At 37.2% G+C, this 19,919-nt stretch overlaps 1 protein-coding gene across 1 annotated transcript in view; it reads right to left on the reverse strand.

Moving 5' to 3' along the window:
• LOC137296172 (pleckstrin-like) overlaps positions 1-19,642 on the reverse strand; it is a 31,075-nt gene extending 11,433 nt beyond the window's left edge. The window contains exons 1-4 of the mRNA XM_067827878.1: positions 19,477-19,642; positions 4,931-5,089; positions 3,122-3,247; positions 2,046-2,098 (exon numbers count right to left, since the gene is read on the reverse strand). Coding sequence (XP_067683979.1) covers positions 2,046-2,098; positions 3,122-3,247; positions 4,931-5,089; positions 19,477-19,524 — 386 coding nt within the window. The 5' untranslated portion in view covers positions 19,525-19,642. The remainder of the gene's footprint in view (positions 1-2,045; positions 2,099-3,121; positions 3,248-4,930; positions 5,090-19,476) is intronic.
• Between the last annotated feature and the right edge of the window lie 277 nt (positions 19,643-19,919).

Below are 19,919 nucleotides of genomic sequence, written 5' to 3' on the forward strand. Positions count from 1 at the left end.
GACTGAAGTGGTAAGTCTTCCAAATGAGATGTAGGCAGTCGTTGACTGACTGCATAATAGGGGATTGTTTCTGAAGCTTCAAAAGGGCTAACTCCAGCCTGTGTGCCATGCAGTGGAAATCTATTAAATGGGGAACATCATGTCGTAACAGTGAAACAACACCATTCCTCTGGCCCATATTGACATTCGCTCCATCGGCACAAAACCCAACAATTCTAGATGTCAATGTTTCATCACTGATTCCTACTCTCGAAAGAGCTGATTTAGTAGCAGAGATAACACCCTCAGCATGACCATGTTCGATGGCAATAACTTCAACAAGTTTGTTTTCTGCTTTGCCATTTAATACTGTTCTTACATAGATCACTTCATTTTCTGACACAGAAGAGTCTGTGGCACCATCAATCATAACTGATAAGTAATGTGAGTCATTGATAAGGTCCATTGTCTCATCTCTGATTGTACTTGCAATGGTTGCCAACATTTCTCCACACCTAACATCATTACTGTAAGCAGGTGTCACCGGGAGCCCATTTTTACGCTGAAGCAACAGCAAAGGTTTTAGTTTAGTAAAAGACATCTCTTCCTTCCCTATGCAATACACAGTGTTAAACTTTATTGTTAGATCTGTGAGATCCTTTTCATTAGACTTCACTTCAGCCTCCAAAAATTGTTTTGCAATGGTTGAGGTTTCAAACGATAGTTTGCCCGATTTATTAACAATATGATCACGGCACTTTCCATGTCTCACGCTAATGCTGTGAGCGTGAATGTTTTCCCGTTTGAACTTGTTAGTTCCATCTACAAAGTCTGTGTTGCCTGCCAAATGACGACCGGCCTGTCGACAAAAGTCACAATGCATTGTATTTTGTTCTTTGTCATAACGAAGCCATGAAAAAATTGACAGCCAAAGTGGTCTGAATTCACGCACATTAACTGATGGCTTACTTTCTTTCTGTGTTTCAACAGTAGTCTGGTTATCATTTTGTTTCTTTTCACTGCCAACTTGAGTTTGTTCATTCAAGATTTTTGTTGTTTGGGGTTTGGAAAAATAGGCCGATATCGGTCTAGGGTTTGTTTTCTTCGTTGCCATGGTTAAACACGGAAGTATAAGGTTGCAGCTTTGCGCATGTTCACCAAGACTAATTGAGTTTTGGGAAACCTAATTTGCATATGGCTTACGCCCTTAGCGTATTTTTGACATAAGATGTCTATATATAGAGTGTAAAAACTAGGTTAGCAGTTTTGCGCATGCTCGAGCAATGAATCTTGGGATCTCATTTGCATTCGCTTACCTCCCTTTGTGTGACCTAGATATCTATTTTTGTAAACTCGGAAATGAACTGATTATCATGATGAATAAAAACTGCAATCGTTTTAAGAATAATGTGTTGTTATTATCTGAGGGAAATTGTTTAAGGATGGAAGTTAATGACACCAAATGTAGCAGTCGCCATTTCATAACTGTTTTATTATTTTTAGTCGCCACTTCGAAAATTCACTCGCATATGCGACTGTTTCACTCGCAATGTAGAGCCCTGAACTATATTGATAACTTTGTACTAGAAATATGTTGTGTATGGTGGGGTGGGGTGAATCTCATCCAGGATTCGCACACACTCTCTCAGTGCACCTAATCGTCTGGGTTCTATTCCTCATGTGTCTCTCGCTGTGATATAGCAGCATAAACCATACTCATTCATTTACTAACTTCCCTAGTGAATATGAACGGTTTAACCAACTAACAACCACAACTTAACAGTTGTCAGTATCGACATCTGACAATATGTAACATCAATTAAACACTACCCTGATCTGTTAGAGCCCAGTTAGGTTGCTTATCATGAGCATAACAAACTAATCATATGCATAATTAGCATAATTTGTTTGCTTAATCACAAGCATAACAAATTGACATGATTAGTCACAAGCATAAATAGTTTGCTTAATTAAGATCATGACAATATGACATGGGTTCAAAGTGGTAAACATGTGCATGCATATCTGAATTAAATTGAAATACTATCAACCAGACCACTACTTACCTAACATTAGCATATGCCCTGAAGTTCTGGAATGTCATCTTGTTATAAGATATCTGAAGATAGAAGCAGAGAGAAAAGAGTTTAACTCTTTCTTGTCTATGAAAATTAAAATGATGTGTATTATCAATATCTGGTTTTTTCCAAAGGTTTACATTGTAAGAATAATTGTTTACACACACAAAACACTGCAGCAATATTGATGTAATTCTAGGACATTTTATTGAGAAACAACTCTACACAAGCATATTTAGGTGTATTTTGCCTCAGCTGTGTCAGGAGACCCATGAACATCTGGGTCAGAATTTGTCTTCAGTCGCCTTTGCATGTCAAATTATTGCTGCTGGCATTGGCACACAACCTGTGATACAATACATCACAATACTAAAAGCTTAGATATGATGATATATTGCCAAAGTTTTGTGCATTGAAGCTGCAATACTATACTATTCTTGATATAAGGGTGGCGATACAATACATATTTGATACTAAAATCTTTAATTCTAACACAACTATAAAACACCATAAGATGAAAACAATAGCAATGTTTACATGATAGAAACTATAATTTGAAAAAGTTCATGTTAAACACTTTTTTAAAAACAATAAATAAAACATAACACTGTTATAAACATAAAACATAGATCTGAAACACTAAATATATGATTCTAAAAATAACATATCTTGATATCGCAAGTTAAACATTGATGTATCGCGGCCCATTTGAAGTATCATATCAGGATACAAGAAAATGTAAAACTTTCTATCGATTTACTGCATGGGTGGCTCATGGGTTGATTCTTCTACGTGTATTGATGAATCGTCACACCACTAGTCGTAATAGGCAACTAAATGGATCAGGTGATCTGACTGGACACATGTCATCATATCCCAAATGCATGATGACCGATGCTCATGCTGTTGATCAGTGGATTGTTTGGTTCAGGCTGGAACACTGCTGAATGCTAATTGCATGAGAACAAAACCTATAATAAATGACTAGATCAAATATTCTATCAGGCACATAAAGATAAAATTTAAAAAAGACAGCAATAATTTGTTGGTAGGGTAACACATGCCTGCTTTGACGTGCTCTGTGAACGGATGACGGCACCAATGGCGTGTGCCCATCCATCTCGGTCGTCGGCTCCTGCTGCCTGGAAATACAACTCCTCTCCTTCTGGAGTGGACAGCTTGAACAGGCACTGGAATTACAGAAAAAAACAGATGCAGTGATGGAATATTGTTTTATACCACTTTCACAATATCATGGTAGAGGCCCAGAAATGGACTTCACACATTGTACCCTTGTTGTATAGTAAACCCGGGTCTTTGGCAACACGAGTGAAAGTTTAAACCATGAGACTACAAGCCCACCAGCCCCCGGGAGAAACAAGCAGTGAGGGTTAGTGCACAATAAAAAAATACATAAAATCAATAAATATGAAAAAGTCAAACACCTGATAAACAAGAATAACAGTAAGTCCCGATCAATTGGCAATATAATAACATCAACATTAAGTAATAATTCATGAAAGGATGTTCCATGTGAATTGCACGTGTACGGAAATTTATTATCAAGAACATTTATAACTTGAAACTATTCAACACATAATTTAGTCACCATGCTGGTTCTACTTAGTGCAGCCATTATTAGTGAATGAGACTAGAACATCCATCAAACTCCCCAATGTGTAACAATTACAGATATTGATATCAGTATCAGGACATCCCCGTGTTGGTGATATCCATTCACTAACTGAATTATGTAGCATATTGAAACAGATCATATTTTCAAAATCTGTACAATAAATATCATTAAACACGGCCTTAAAAGGTTGTACAGGTTGTTCTGCAAGAGGCTGAAATTTGGGACATTTTAGAAGTTAAAAACAATGGACAAGCTGTCACAATGGTAAAAGGAATATTTAATGATCTCCTCTTGGACATCCACTTAACCATGGACAAAGGATAATAATGATGTTAACAGACTCAGGCCCCCCCTAAGTAATTGAAGGAATTACAGCAAATTTGAAGGAATTGCATCTCAAATGTAAACAAACGCAGCCCACTCGCGAAACAATTGCAGCGATATCGGTAATTTAGCGGTAATAACAGAAACACATCGGCCCTATCAGAAGCAATGTCGGTAATACTGGAAACACGATCGGCCATCTTCGGAGATTTTTCGGTCGCGAGCGGAAACTCACGCAGCAAAACATGGCGTTGTTGGAAGAAGCACCCGTCTCGGTGAGATTTGTTTTTAGTTCCTACTATTACATTTTCATACTTATCCATCTTTGACCACCCGCGTTGAATGCGTTTAGGTATGAGGTGTTGTCGGGGCAATAGCTTATGTTTTTAGGAAAAGATTGTCACTGCAGAAGAGTGTCACAAGTCATGCCCCTGGAGATTGTTTACATCTGAACATCGAAGTCATGCCGATGATTACGAACATCATGAACGTGCGCCATGAAGAAGTTTATGAGCCATAATTTTTCTTGCTACTAAATGCAATTGACAAATTTAAACACATTTGCTGTAATTCCTTCAATTACTTAGGGGGGCCTGAGACTAGTATTAAAACATTCAGTTACACAAAAGCAGTTTCCATCGTCACAAAGTGTTCATACACTAGTAATGACTAATTTGACCAATGTCCATGATCATGATGATATCCGTAATATACTGAGGGAAACAAATAAGGAAACACTTCATGGCAGTGTTCCTTTATTTATTTTCAGATTTCCTCCCACAGCGCTATTCAAAGCTGGTGATGAACACTGGAAAATATTAAAGGAGCGATTGAGTTTACCTCTGTTCCTGCATTTGTTTCTCTCAGTATATTATGAAGAAGTCTAAGACATGTAGTCTGAAACTGAACCTACTTGAGGACTGACTTCAGGCTTGTCATTGCAGGGACAAAAGATGGAGCAGCCAGAAAGGTTGATGTTGCTGAGGACCAGAGATCTGCGTCGCTGTCGGTGGCAGGTCAGCTGATCTTCACTGAGAACAAACCACCTTGCTTTCCACTTGTTGTTTGGAGCCTGGAAATTGTCAAATGGATATTAGCACAATATCAATGTTACAAATTAAGGGTGGTCCTTCGGAATGTGAAAACTGATATTCAATGTATGAAATAAGTCTTAAAATACTACTGGTCAGGTGGCTAGTTTCAAATTTCAAGAACTTAAATATGTCATTTATTTTCCCAGAAATGTAATCTTGCAGTGGTTAAGAAAAATCCAACGAACAAAATAATGAGTCAGATATTATGAAGGTGGTGTGACTTTGATCTTGAGGTAGTTCTTGCAACAGATATTGGCCTGAGGACCTTCTGGCTCAGAGAACATAAACAAACATCAAGGGTACATCAACCAACAGGCCCCAAGGTACCAATGAACAGCATATTTATTGCACATAACACCTCAATGTTAATCCTGAACTGTTTGAAGCATGGGTATTGGAACATAATGGGAGTACCGGAGCTAGGCAACAGCCCAAACACTTAAGTACCACAGTTAGGAATTTCCCGTATGTATGAGCCTCATAAGAAATGTTAGTCACTTGTAAGCAGGGTACATTTATTGGCTCAGTCAATCAGCAATTGTCATTTATGTGTGTGGTACGATCATTTGTATTGTATATATTTGATCATATTAATGCCCTCATTAATCTGAAGAAATCAGAAAACTTGCTAATGTGAAAAAAAACCCAGAAAGCAATTGTTTAGCAACCTCAGTATTTTTCATATCTATTACATCTTAAGTATTTAATAGTCTCATTGAACTTGAAAGACCTCTATTTTGAACAAGATGGATGTGTAAAAGCAAAATCAATTAAAATTTCAATAGTTTCAGAAATTTCACGGTTTTCCTTCAGGCCAAGATTTTACTAGACACGTAATAACTTGTAAACAGACATTTTGCACACTGTCTATTGTATCTGCATCTGGGGGCTGTAGATCTTCAGAACTTTTCACTTTAGTGCAATGAAAAAGACCCTTCAACGTTCACACCGAAGTGGAAGGAAGTCCCTGGGAATTAGTCGACGATGGCCTCCATGTTGTTGAATAATGGATTCTCCTAAACCATGAACAGATTAATCTTTCAATGTAAGGGTTACCAATATCATAACAACCTCTAGACCTTCATGCAGAGTTGTTACACTAACATGATCATGATGATAATCTTACGAACTTTTCAGATAAGCCATATTAATTGTCATCAAGGTGTAATTGTAATGTAAACGTCCAAAAAGACTCTGTACACATTAGTCTTATTTCATGATCAACCATAAAGTGTTGAAATTATTTTGTTGTACCTATACTATTGGGCCACAATATGTTATGCATCCTCATAATATGGTTGCAATAGGATTTTTATCACAATACAGTGCACATCTTTGTAGGTGACTCTGAACCCCCAATCATTTCAATAGTTAGGGACACTTAACAAGTCAGCTATTAACATGATTAGTAAATGAGAAAATGTAATGTCAGTTTTTCGTACCTAGAATGAGGGGGTCAGGAAGAGGGGGTCGCATTACACGGCTTGCAGTGAATTTGTACACCAGACTGGCTAGTAGACGTGGAAATCCGGTGGATTCATAGACGAATTGAGCGGTGGATTCGTAGACGTTAGTAAATGTTAGTAAATGTTATTTCACTACTTCCTATTCCCACAGAATTGATCAACTTTCAACGACACAGACACAAGCCCAGAAGTAGCACTGGCCAAAGTAATTTTAACAAAACGCAATCAAAACAACTCACTTGTTCCTAGTGGTTTATCAAAAGTAATTTGTTCAGCTAGCTAAACGTCGTGTTCCTACCAAGGCATACACCGACGTTTAGCTTGCTGAACTACAAAAATAATATGGTTGCAGGATAATATTATTCAATTATTTATACACGCCTACGAAATCACCGTCTACGAAACAGCCTGGGATACGAAATCACCACGTCTACGAACTGATACAGTCTACGAAAACACCGTCTCCCGCATTACACACGGGGTATAAGATCTTACGTTGTTTCACTTTAAGTTTCCACTGACGATGTCAAACGGCGTTTGATAGCCATCCCAGCACTTCACAAGAAAACTTCGCATTTAGTCCGAAATAACTGTTAATATCCGAAATAAAGACCATTTGTATCTGGTTTTCTTGTTTTTAACGTATATTCTCTGTAAATAAAGTTGAAATGACCATCGATCCAGATTTACAAACCAAATGACACATTTAACAGACATGAGAATGACAAATTGTAAAAAAACACTGAAAAATCAAGCTAGGTCAAGGGGGCGCTCTTTCCAGCCATTCCCAACGAAATTTGTTCTTTACAGACAAGTCAATGTCTTTTAGACGATCGTCATTTTCACCTCGCATGGTAGCCATTTCCCCGCGAAATCCGGTTTACCACGGACGCAAAGGTACGGCAATTTACATTACCACGAGAATAGGTTACTGATTGTGCCGTATACTAAGAACTGGGGTTCAAAAACTCGACACATCGCGTAGGTTTCGCTGGTTGGCTCTCCGCGTTAGAAATATAAACTCCGCACACAGATAGCAAACACGTCCGTGTTTCACGAGTGGGATCATCTCATATTTCATTTATCTTTTTAGCATATTACTTCCACATTTTTACATATTTAACTTACTTTCCTTCAGAAGAGTATGTGGTTACATGTCTATACTGAAATACACGGCAAAATAGACAAACATATAACCAGTAACGAAAATATATTTCGTTTGCTCGAGATGGTCCCTACAGCTCACGTGACCTGGCGACTGTTTTGGAGTTATACACTCGACAAGGCTTTGTAGTAAAAACAACAACGCAAGAAAAACACGTATTTACTTGATGTTTGCTGGTAATCTGCTTCATTCTAGGTCGTTTTGGATTAATACGCTCCGCAAAGCTTCGAATAAAAACAACAACGTTGACAAAACACTTTTTTATTGGCGCCGGTGATCCTAGCTAAGGTACATAGCGTTCATTGTAGTCAACGCTATGCACCTTAGCTAGCTTCATCCGTGGTCGCATTATACACAGGGTATATGATTTATCCGCAGTTTTGAAGTGGTGTAGAGGGGAGTCGCATTATACGCGGGTATACACGGTAACCAAAATATTTTTAAAAATGAACAAATGAAATAAATGAAGTAAAACTAAATTTGAAAAAAATAAAACAAACAATTACATGATATATGAAATGAACGTATCACTACACCACTGTGAAATTCTATCACAGAAACTGATGACTTTGAACCTTCTGGGGAGAAGGAAGGAAACTATTCATTTCCAGTACAATACAGTTATGTGGCTGGTCCTGAAACCATGCTGACAATTTTACAACTAGTTTTCATATTTAAGCTACAAGTAACTTCTAGAATTAAGAGTGCAGGAACCCAGAGATGACAACCCTAAAGTGATGCAAATACATCACAAAATTTGATGAGAATCTATGACCCTATGAATGGTAATGCTAAATCATATATTTCCTGTTATTTTTTACCTACGATTAGCACATTATTCAAATGAATTAACATATCAAGAATGAAATGACACTTTCATATTTTAATTGCAAATGTGTAACTAATAATAACAAATAATAAGAGTATTTATACAGTGCTGACTTTCATTACATTAAGGCAATGCTCAAAGTGATGAGAAGTTACAGTTTATATGCACAAGAAACATACACAACATACAATGTAATCACTGGATTATTATACTCATTTACTGCCCAATAGTTATCAGAGAGTGAGTTTAGTTTTACCCTGCTTTTAGCAATATTCCAGCAATATCATGGCAGGGGACACCTGAAAAAAGGCTTCACACACTATACCCATGTGGTGAATTGAACTAGGGTCACTGGCGTGACGAGCAAATGTTTTAATCCCTAGGCTACCCCACTGCCCCATATACTTATCAGTGTTCTTGTTAATGCAAACACTGGCATGTTTCATGCAAGTAAATCAACATACCGAACATGACATTCTCTATCTATGTGTTCTGCATGCAAGTCATTTTATGTTCCCGGAACAAGTAACCGAAAAATGTATTTTGCATTGGAAACTACAAAATTAAACAAAGTTTCTGTTAGCTAACTTGAATAAAGACAACATGCTCTGAAAAGCCAGGAAATGACATCTTAATTTAAATATTTTACGGGGGGACTCCACATCCTCCTCGCAGCTTTCTGGCTTGGGCATACAAAAGCAGTGTATGTTTTAATGGCATTTAGCTATGTTCATTCTGCGGCATTTAATGCTGTATTGAGTCAGTTTATATTCAAATTTGTAAATGAAGAACATATGCTCATGTGAATGTTTTTCTGAAATATGAACATTTAGAAACGCAACTGGTCCTTTGTAGATATTTTCTAACATGAAACACATGGATTTTCCATATTCATAGGTATTTTAATTTCAACATCATTTCTTCATTCATGGTAGAACTTCAAGAAAGAGAGGTCATACTTTCGACAGCAGTCAGATTAAAAAATTTAAAAAAGCAGTTAAAATTCAGTTTGAAATTTGAGGAACCAACTGAAGTTTGTTTCATGCTGTAGGCATGGTACATACAACATGGTGTTTGTGGTGGTGTTGAGATGACAGAGTGAGTGAGTGAACTTGGACAACTTTCAGTAATATTCCTGCAATATCATGCACGGTAACACAGAAATGGACTTCACTCAATGCACCCATAGAGAATCGAGCCCAGGCTTGTCAAAAGACGAGTGAACCCTCTAACCAGGCTACCCGACCATCCCATCTGTGTGCATGTTGATTACATAACGTTTTTCCTGAGGATGATATATGCTCGAGTGACTTGTGTCTGACACTACACCATGTCCATCATATGTAACACTCAACTACATCACCTTGTTGGTCATGGTGTGATGCCTCTGGCTGTTATATATCTCACGGCTGGACACGTCCTGAATTAATAGCTTTAGTCTGACTTAAACATTGTTCATGATCCATGAAGATGCAGATTAGAATTGGTCCTCAGTAACCCATACTTGTTGTGAGAGGTGACAAACAGGATCAGGTCTCTTATTCTCAAAACGTTCGTAGCCCTAAGAATTGGTAACTTTGACCGTACCCAATGTGTTACGAATAGGCCTAAGAAGTTCGTAGGGCTACGAATGTTCGAGAATAGCTAGCCAGGCAGTTAGGCTCACTGACTTGGTTGATACACATCATCGTATCCCAGTTGCATAGATCAATGCTCATGCTGTTGATCACTCGACAGGTCCAGACTTGATAATTTACAGACCACTGCCATATAGCTGGAATATTGCTGAGTGTGGCATTAAGAACCAACCAGTTCTTCAATGTCAGAACCATTCTATTTCTTGATTCACAAGTGCATAGGTCCAAATAACTGGGATGGAAAACTAAATACAAACAAGAACAATATTTCCCAGTTAATATGTTATATTAGAAATGAACTACAAGAAATAACACTTCTAGAAGCCATAAATCAGACCTGGCTGGACATGTCACATTCAGTGACAAATCACCATCTGTGTCAGTAAATTATATTTCGGTCACTTCTGGAGTAGACAGTTGTCTTGTTTTATGATCATTCATAAATCATTCTACTTAAACCAAACAACATCCAGGTTTGGTCAGGCACCAATGTCACTTATGCATAAATGTCTGTATGATTTTAATCAGCAGGAAAAGACTGGATTGCGAGCAATTCAGGAGATCCGAGAGTTATCTGATGAAATAATTCACTAATTTGCTGATGGAAAGTGACAATTTGGGATGAGTAACTTCAGTTTCACTGAGAAATAAATCATTATTTTAGTCATGTTGTCATGATGAGTCATGTCAGTGCACTTTATTTCTTTAAAATTTGTCACTTTTAATTTTTTTCAATTACATGGAAATGTCACTTTTATGGATCAGTAATTGGATTCGCCTCAATTTGAAAAAGATAAACAATGAAGAGCAACTGTTTCTGTATGATCTCATATATCCTGTTGTAGAAGTATAAAAATGTGTAGGGAGGGTGAAAGGAAATGGGGTTTACTTTAATATTGTACTTTGAAATATTCCGCTCATAATCATATGATGACATGCATGATTGCGTATGTGTGGTTACTTGCACTAGCTCGGACTTCAGCTGGTTTACAGTGCTAACTCCATGCCACAGGTGAGTGAGTGAGTGAGGTTAGTTTTATGTCTCTTTCAGCAATATTCCTGTAAATCTTGGTGACGGACACCAGAAATCGGCTTCACACGCTGTACCCATCTGGAGAATTGAACCCAGGTCTTTGGCGTAATAAGCGAACACCTTAACCACTAGGCTACCCTATGACACCAAGTTCAGGCACATCATACTGATTCCAAGTTGACCAGTAGTTGTTTACCAATTACCATGATTTATGCTGAGTGCCAGGCAGGGATATAAAAGTACCATATATTTTTTTCTTGTGCTATGATGCAGCCAAGGATCGAATCGGCAACATTCAACTCTTTAGCCGAATTGCAGGGAGGGATGATGTTACATGCAGGCAATAAGCACGAGGATTTTTTAACTTCTTTTCAAAACTGAAATAATAACTTGCAAGTAATAGCTTCATACAATATTTTAATTTCTTTGAAGCTATAACTGTATACGGTAACAGTCTGTAAATAATTAGATCCAGACAACCCAATGACATCATGAACATCCATTTACACATTAGGGATACAATGACATGCATCGACCAGTCAGAAAGTCTGACCACTCGACCTCCTTAGTCTCAACCGAATTTCAGTGTTGGAAACCTTTCAAAATTTCTCAGTTGATCACAAGAGTGAGTGAGTTTAGTTCTGCATCGCTCTTAGCAACATTCCAGCGATATCATGGCGGGGGACACCAGAAAATGGCCTTCACACAATGTACCCATGTGGGGAATCGAAACTGGGTCTTCAGCATGACGAGCGAACACTTTAACCACTAGGCTACCCCACAACCCCTAGTTGATCACAAGACCAGTGCATGGACAATAATCAGTGGTCCTGAAGATTCACTGGTCCAAAACAACATTCCTAGATTTACATGACTATCAGTAACAACACTATGATCATGATATTCATTTGAACATCTCTTCAATTTTGAAAAAAAAAAATCACTGGCCACAATGACCACTACAAACCTTATAATATAGTGGTCCTGATGACGTTTTACTAATCATGGACCACAGGACCAGCATAAGTTTTGCACACTGGTATCATCAGGGCCCTCAACATTTTGGTGACCCGTGAAGGTCCCGGGGTAGAATAGGCCTTCAGCAACCCATGCTTGCCATAAAAGGCGACTCAGCTTGTCGTAAGAGGCGACGAACGGGATCAGGTGGTCAGGCTTGCTGACTTGGTTGACACATGTCATCGGTTCCCAATTGCGCAGATCGATGCTCATGTTGTTGATCACTGGATTGTCTGGTCCAGACTCGATTATTTACAGACCGCCACCATATAGCTGTAATATTGCTGAGTGCGGTGTAAAACTAAACTCACTCACTCACTCAACATTTTGGTGTAGATTCTATCATCAATATCACTACTCAGTGTACAACATCATATCCTTTGTATTACTAGAGCATAACATCAGTATCCTTTGTCTTACTCAGAGTAAAGCATCAATGTACTTTGTATTACTTAGTGTGGAACATCAATTTCTTTTGTATTACTCAGTGCATAACATCAGTATGTTTTGTACTAATCAGTGCAGACCATTAATCTCCTTTGCACTATTCAGTGCATAACATCAATATCCTACGTATCACTCAATGCATTATATCAATATGCTTTGTATTACTAAGTGTATTAATACTATTGTAACATCAATATCCTTTACTTTACTCAGTGCATATCATCAATATGCTTTGAATTACAAAGTGCATAAAATCAATAACCTTTGAATTACTCATTGCATAACATCAATATCCTGTGTATTACTCAGTGTATATACTATAACAATACCTTTGTATTACTCAATGTATAACATCAATATCCTTCCTTCCTTACTCAGTGCATAACATATGTACATCCTTTGAATTACAGCAACATATAACATCAATATCCTTTGTATTACTCATTGTATAACATCAATATCCTTTGCATTGCTCAATGTACAACATCAATATCCTTTGCATTGCTCAATGTACAACATTAATATCCTGTGTATGACTTGGTGAACAACATCAATATCCTGTGCACTACTCAATGTATAACATCACTATCCTTTTCCTTACTCAATGTATAACATCAATATCCTTTGCATTGCTCAATGTATAACATCAATATCCTTTGTATCATGCCACATATAATACAGGGAAATAAATCTTTCAAAATTTCCCACTTGACCACATACCAGTGAGGTGACAATAATTGGTGGGCCTCTTCGTCCAAAATAACATTCGTAGATTTGCAAAACACATCTTAAACATCAATACAAAATTCACTGGCCATCAGGACCATTGCAAATGTATCATTTCGTGGTACGGATGATTTTTACTAGCCATGGATGACAAGACCCCTGTAAATTTTGAACGGTGTAATATCCTTTTCATTACTAACATTAATGTTCACATTAATCTAATAAATATCAGATCGTAGTTTTCACTGTCGCAAAACAAAAAGATGTTGGAACATCCCATTACAAGTCAACCGTTTGTGAACTTTGAATGACCACTGAAATTACCCTAATGTGAGATAACCACATCTGAACTGGGCCCACTTGCACAAAACGATCTTAGAGCTACAATTATTGTAAATCCTTAAGATCGCGATCTTAGGCTTCGGCTACAATCGCCATCCACTTGCACAAAGCGATTGTAGGCTAAGATCATTGTAAGTTACAATCAAAACTTACAATTGGTCGGAACCAATTGTAAGGAGCTAAGATCACTGTAGGGCGTTCAAGTTTCAGTCAATTTCACGCAAATAATTAGCTTTACGTTTGGGGATTGCTTTCATATTAGATAAAACTGTATGATTCGCCTCAACACTTCAACAACACGGAGAATGCAACATCGATTTAATGTCTGAAATACCGTTATTTGGGGTAGTGAACAACATCATTATCGAGTCGATATCATAGAGTACAATTCTCACCCGATTCAGTGCTGGAAAAAGTATGAACACCATACCTTTTTGATAAACAAGGAAAGGATGCGATTAGCAGTGGCCATGACCTTTTCAATAACTCAAGGGCAGCTAATTTTAGTTTCTACGCAAGATGGGAGTTGTTTCCCTTTGCATATTATACCGTTGCTGTAAAATCTGCCATGCCCCAATACAATGTATGTTATATTGTGACAGCGCAGATCTCCACATATATTTCTTTTCGATCATAGACGTGTCAATAATCTACAGTTGGATATCGTACAAATTTGTGTATCTTTCTGACGAGAGAATAGAGTTGTAATCTATGCGTTTTAAATATAATACATGTATTCTTCAAACAGGAAAATACACTTGCTGAGGCATGTGAAATTTGTGTAAAAAGGTTTTTTAACAAAAAGAAAAAATAATTATCAACAAAATAGAGTAAAGCAATTAACATACTGTAGATAAGTATTTAACAACACATACAAAATACACGGAATAATAACGTTTTCATATTTCCCTGTCATTTTCCACAACACTCCCACAGTCATGTGACACTTTCGTATCTTTAAACATCTAATACTTGTGGGATATATTTGGGATTTTACTCCAAATAACGGCGACCATATGCCAAACTCAGATTCATTGACAGCCATTGACAAATCATAGTACATTTAGGTATTGCATCATAAGGAAATTTTGTTTATAATTTATGATATCTCTTAATTTTCATGAGTACTAGGTCAGTAACTCAAAACCCAAATTTAATGTACCTGTTTGTATTTCAATATTTTATCATAAAACGTGATATTTCTGTGGTTGCAGTATGGCATTCTTAGTTCATAAATATTATTAGAATGTAGAAAAATCAGAGAATAGCCCACGAGGTACGAGTTACCATACATGTTATCTTCCACGTTATCATATAAAGATATGTGGGGTTTTCTTGCTTTTTTAAAAAAAAATTATTTTATTCATTTATTTATTTTTTTATTTATTTATTTTATTTTTTTTCCTTTGTTTTGTTTTGTTTTCATGAAAAATCTGCAAGGTGCGATTAAGGAAGAAATGTCAGTTGCGTGCAGTAACCAGTTCCAAGTTTTATTGGCGCTGCATGCTATGCGACTTGAAGACAACTGTAGACAGGAGTCGAGTTTAAGAAATTTCTACCTCCAACGTTGAAGATTTCGATCTTAGTTAAGATTGCGATCTTAAATCCATGCTGTCTTAAGATCGTCTTTGTGCAAGTGGATTAGGGCAATTGTATGGTGATTGTAAACTTGATTGTAGGGACCTAAGATTGATTGTAACTAAGATTGCTCTGTGCAAGCGGGCCCTGATCAGTAGATGACACCAACCATTGTCACGGTATCAGATGTCACCTTTTATCCCTCCTTAAACATAGGCCTTAGGTGACAGACAATGGATAAGTGTATCACATGTAATGATAAATGTGACACTAGACTCGTGAAAAGTTTTTGTTATGTGATTATTATCATAAGAGTCGTGAACACTTTAGCATAGAGTTTAGGTAACTCCTCATTGACCTCATCATGCTAATGTGCTTTTCTCCACACAAATGCTTCACTGAAACAATTAAACTGATTCATTATTTCTATGATTGATGTTATTCAATATAATGAACATGTCTATAATATCATTATCTGTATCTTACTATATACTTCAACACTACTTCAAAATATGGTTACAAATTTGAACACTGTAATTTTAAAAGATATATTTAATAATATCAATATTAAAATATTTGTTCCTTCAGTGGTGGGACTAGTCCGTCTCAAATCTACTGAAGCACGTTATTTTTTATACCAGTTAGCTCTCCCTGCAATAATAAAGTCCTAAATGAAGCAAGTCTAGATTTTCTCAGGTTCTGAATTTCCTATCTGACTGGGACTCCTTTTCAATTTAAATAGGTTTATTTGTTACTATCAAAATGACCTGTGAAGGTCTGGGGTAGAAAAGGCCTTCAGCAACCCATGCTTGCTGTAAAAGGCGACTGTGCTTGACGTAAGAGGCGACTAACGGGATCGGGTGGTCAGGCTCGCTGATTTCGTTGACACATCATCGGTTCCCAACTGGGCAGATTGATGCTCATGTTGGTGATCACTGGATTGTCTGGTCAAGACTCGATTATTCACAGACCGCTGCCCTAGAGCTGGAATATTGCTGAGTGTGGCATTAAACTAAACTCACTCACTACTATCAAAATTATATATATTGAGAGACTAAGCGTCAGTCTAAGGTGAGACCAGCTGACATGGTTAATTCTCTGTCCTACTCATCACATATAGGGATTGGCTTAAAGTGACAAGTGATGATGAATTAACCAACGCTGTCCACTGACCACAAACTGAGTCATGTCAATATGATTAAGGATTCTATGATGTAACCAATAACATCATCAACAGTGATTCATCATGGCAGCATTCATAATTTCATACCTTAACAATAAAATTGACTAAAATAGATTGCAAGTAGGATTAAAGATAATTATATAGATTGTGAAAAACATTTCTGCAATCAATAAGAATTTCATTGTTTTAGTGGTATACATGTGTAACACATTTGAATGAAGTAAACTAACCATTCCATTTGATGAATAATCACGAATAAACAAGAGTTAAACAGCATAAAACTATGACCATTTGTATTTTCATATTCATCACTATGGCAAATATTGCTGTAAACTCTGAATGAATGAACAATTTTACACTTATTGTGAATGTAAGGAGATATACTGATAAACCTTCGTTTTTGCAAGCAAGCATTTCATTGCATGACAGTATTAGTTATAAAAAAACATCAATCAGTAAAAAAGAATGAGGAAAACCCTTAAAGTCTGTGGTTACATTAAATAAAAATTCATATATACACATTTTTTAAAATTAGAATAAATGTCCAGGTGGCATAACTTATCAAATTTGAAATGGTAAAAAATGTATGTATGTATTATGGCAATATGTCATAAGCATGATGAAACTGTTGAGATTATGGCATTGCTTCAAACAGGATTTGACCTGTGATTGTGAAGGTCTTGGGTAGAACAGGCCTTCAGCAACCCATGCTTGCCAGAAAAGGTGACTCGCTGACTTGGTTCATGTCATCGGTTCCTAATGGTGCAGATTGATGCTCATACTGTTGATCACTGGACTGTCTGGTGAAGACTTGATTATTTACAGACCGCCACCACATAGCTGTAATATTTTTGAGTGTGGCATAAGGCTAAACTCACTCACTCAAACAGGATTTTCATACAATGGATACAGCTGAGTATACATATCATAAATGAGTGGGTGAGTTTAGTTTTACGCCGCACTTAGCAATATTCCAGTTATACGCTGGCGGTCTGTAAATAATCGAGTCTGGACCAGACAATCCAGTGATTGACAGCATGAGCATCGATCTGAGCAAATGGGAACCGATGACATGTGTCAACCAAGTCAGCGAGCCTGACCACCCGATCATGTTAGTCGCCTCTAAAGACAAGCACAGTTGCCTTTTATAGCAAGCATAAGTTGCTGAAGGCCTAGTCTACCATCATGACCATGGACCTCACAGAACCTTGTTTATACATTGTCAATTTTAAGAAAGATGATACGAGAATTCTAGCCAAATTTCTGAGGTTCATCATATGTTGGGGTGGTCTAGCAGTTAAAGGGTTCGCTCCTTGGAAAAAAATAAAAAGAAAAGTTCACATATTTTATCATTATCGGTAATTATTCACAAGTCCCCTGATAATCGATAGTGAATATGGTGTTAGATTCCCAACACTACGCATGACCCCCACTTATGAAATTAAAGGGTCCATACTTGAAAAATGAGGGCCCTGTAAAAGAGGGCCCTGTAAAGTAATGTCCCCAATACTATATAGTATAGCATATGGTGCTGCAAGATTAAATCTTTACTTTAATCACTGGTACAATATATTTCTCCAGAAATATGTGGTACAGTGAATATGATTGTGCCAGCCTGGGGATAACGTCTGTTTATATCCCTGCATTCTATGAGTTGGAACAAATTGGATGCATAGTTCTGTGTTGTGTAAAACCTTTATAAATCAATACCTTTTCATTTATCATATCATAATTCACTTGTTATTAAATAACCATGTTAACAATGTTTTGTCAATGTGTGGTAACAAGAGTGTCCATAGTGCCCTTCCCAAGCAAACTGGAAAAAAACATCATGATCTTGTTCCAAACTAGGGCTTTTTAAAGATAACATTTTGAAAAAGGTAGACGTAATGTTTCCTTTAATATTGGACAGCAACATTTAAAAAAGTAGATGATTAATCATGTATAGTGTTGAGTAAAACCCTTTCCTCTGTATATGGTTGAAAACCAGCATCAACTGTTTATTTCAAAGTATGAAGCATAAAATATGTTGCCACCTCATTGAATTACAATCAAGGAAGCTTGGAAACTACTGAGTTCCTGTGATACTGAATAAAGTGACTGGGCTGCAGCATTTCTGTTCCAAACAGGCTGTTATCCTCTTCATGGTTATAAGGAAGTTAGAATAATTTATCTATTTCCCACAAACATTCTGATTTACATATTAAACAACTCCAGTGCAAAGTAGCAGTATGACATGCCAGTATGGCCATTTTAATTAAATTATTGAACACAGTAATGGCAGGCGCAAATTGAATTAATTCACATAATAGCTTAGCTTGGTGGGGATTGAATGTTACACAACAGCTGCAACGATTTCACTTTGTAGAGCAACAGAACAAGGACATATTGGACGAAACACAGAGGCAGACAACAATATTTAAACAACAGCTGTTTCTCGCTGATACTGATGTGCTTGACGTGGTGCCAAGATAGGCACCTGGTTTCGCAGTTACAATACTGGCAGAAAATCAAGATGGTTATTCAGTATAAAAGATGTTTTATTCAGTATAAACGAGCAACACTTATCATGACACCAAACGTAAAGCATATTCATAACATTGTCTACAATTCAACAGGATACATGACTAATCTTGACATTCTTGGTTTTGAGTCAACGCGAGTTTATTATCGTGTTTATGTGCTGTTTCTAACTCCGAAGTGATTGCAAATATAGACCAAGGACACGTTAAAATAATCTATTTATACTTCACACGACTGAAATTTGCATGCGCTGTATTATTGCTTAGACAACGAGATGACATGATAAGGGATTTGATGAAAGTGAAATCACCGGAAGTCATCGACAAAAACGCCAGATGACAAAAATTGATTTCAAACAAAAAAACGTTATTTAGTCCACACACACCTCGCACTATGAATGTTAAACACCTAACACGTACCTGTGAAAGAAGATATCCAGATCGGAGGCTGTAAGTGTCCTTATCCATTGTAAACGCAATGCCTTCAAGTTGTCATTTCAATGTTTATCTTGACTAGTTCCCGTAAGCTCCACTAGATGTCGCATCGAGAGTTACGCCCCTTTAAACTAAAACACGGAGCCACATCCAAGCTCGGGTTTCCAGCCGGGAAAATCAATCAAATACATCCTCCAGCATAGAAGGGCGTGTTCATCGTTGACTGTGTTTTCCTAATGGTCAAGAACAACATACAGTCACTTATTATTATCAGTCTCTAGTTCTACAGTAAAAAACTGAAAACATCCTTCTAGAACACTTTATAATCATAGGCGGATCCAGAATGGGAAGTGGGGCGATGGGGTAGCCTAGTGGTTAAAGCGTTCGCTCGTCACGCCGAAGACCCGGGTTCGATTCCCCACATGGGT

Source organism: Haliotis asinina, chromosome 9 (assembly GCF_037392515.1).
Source record: "Haliotis asinina isolate JCU_RB_2024 chromosome 9, JCU_Hal_asi_v2, whole genome shotgun sequence".
Classification (NCBI taxonomy): domain Eukaryota; kingdom Metazoa; phylum Mollusca; class Gastropoda; order Lepetellida; family Haliotidae; genus Haliotis; species Haliotis asinina.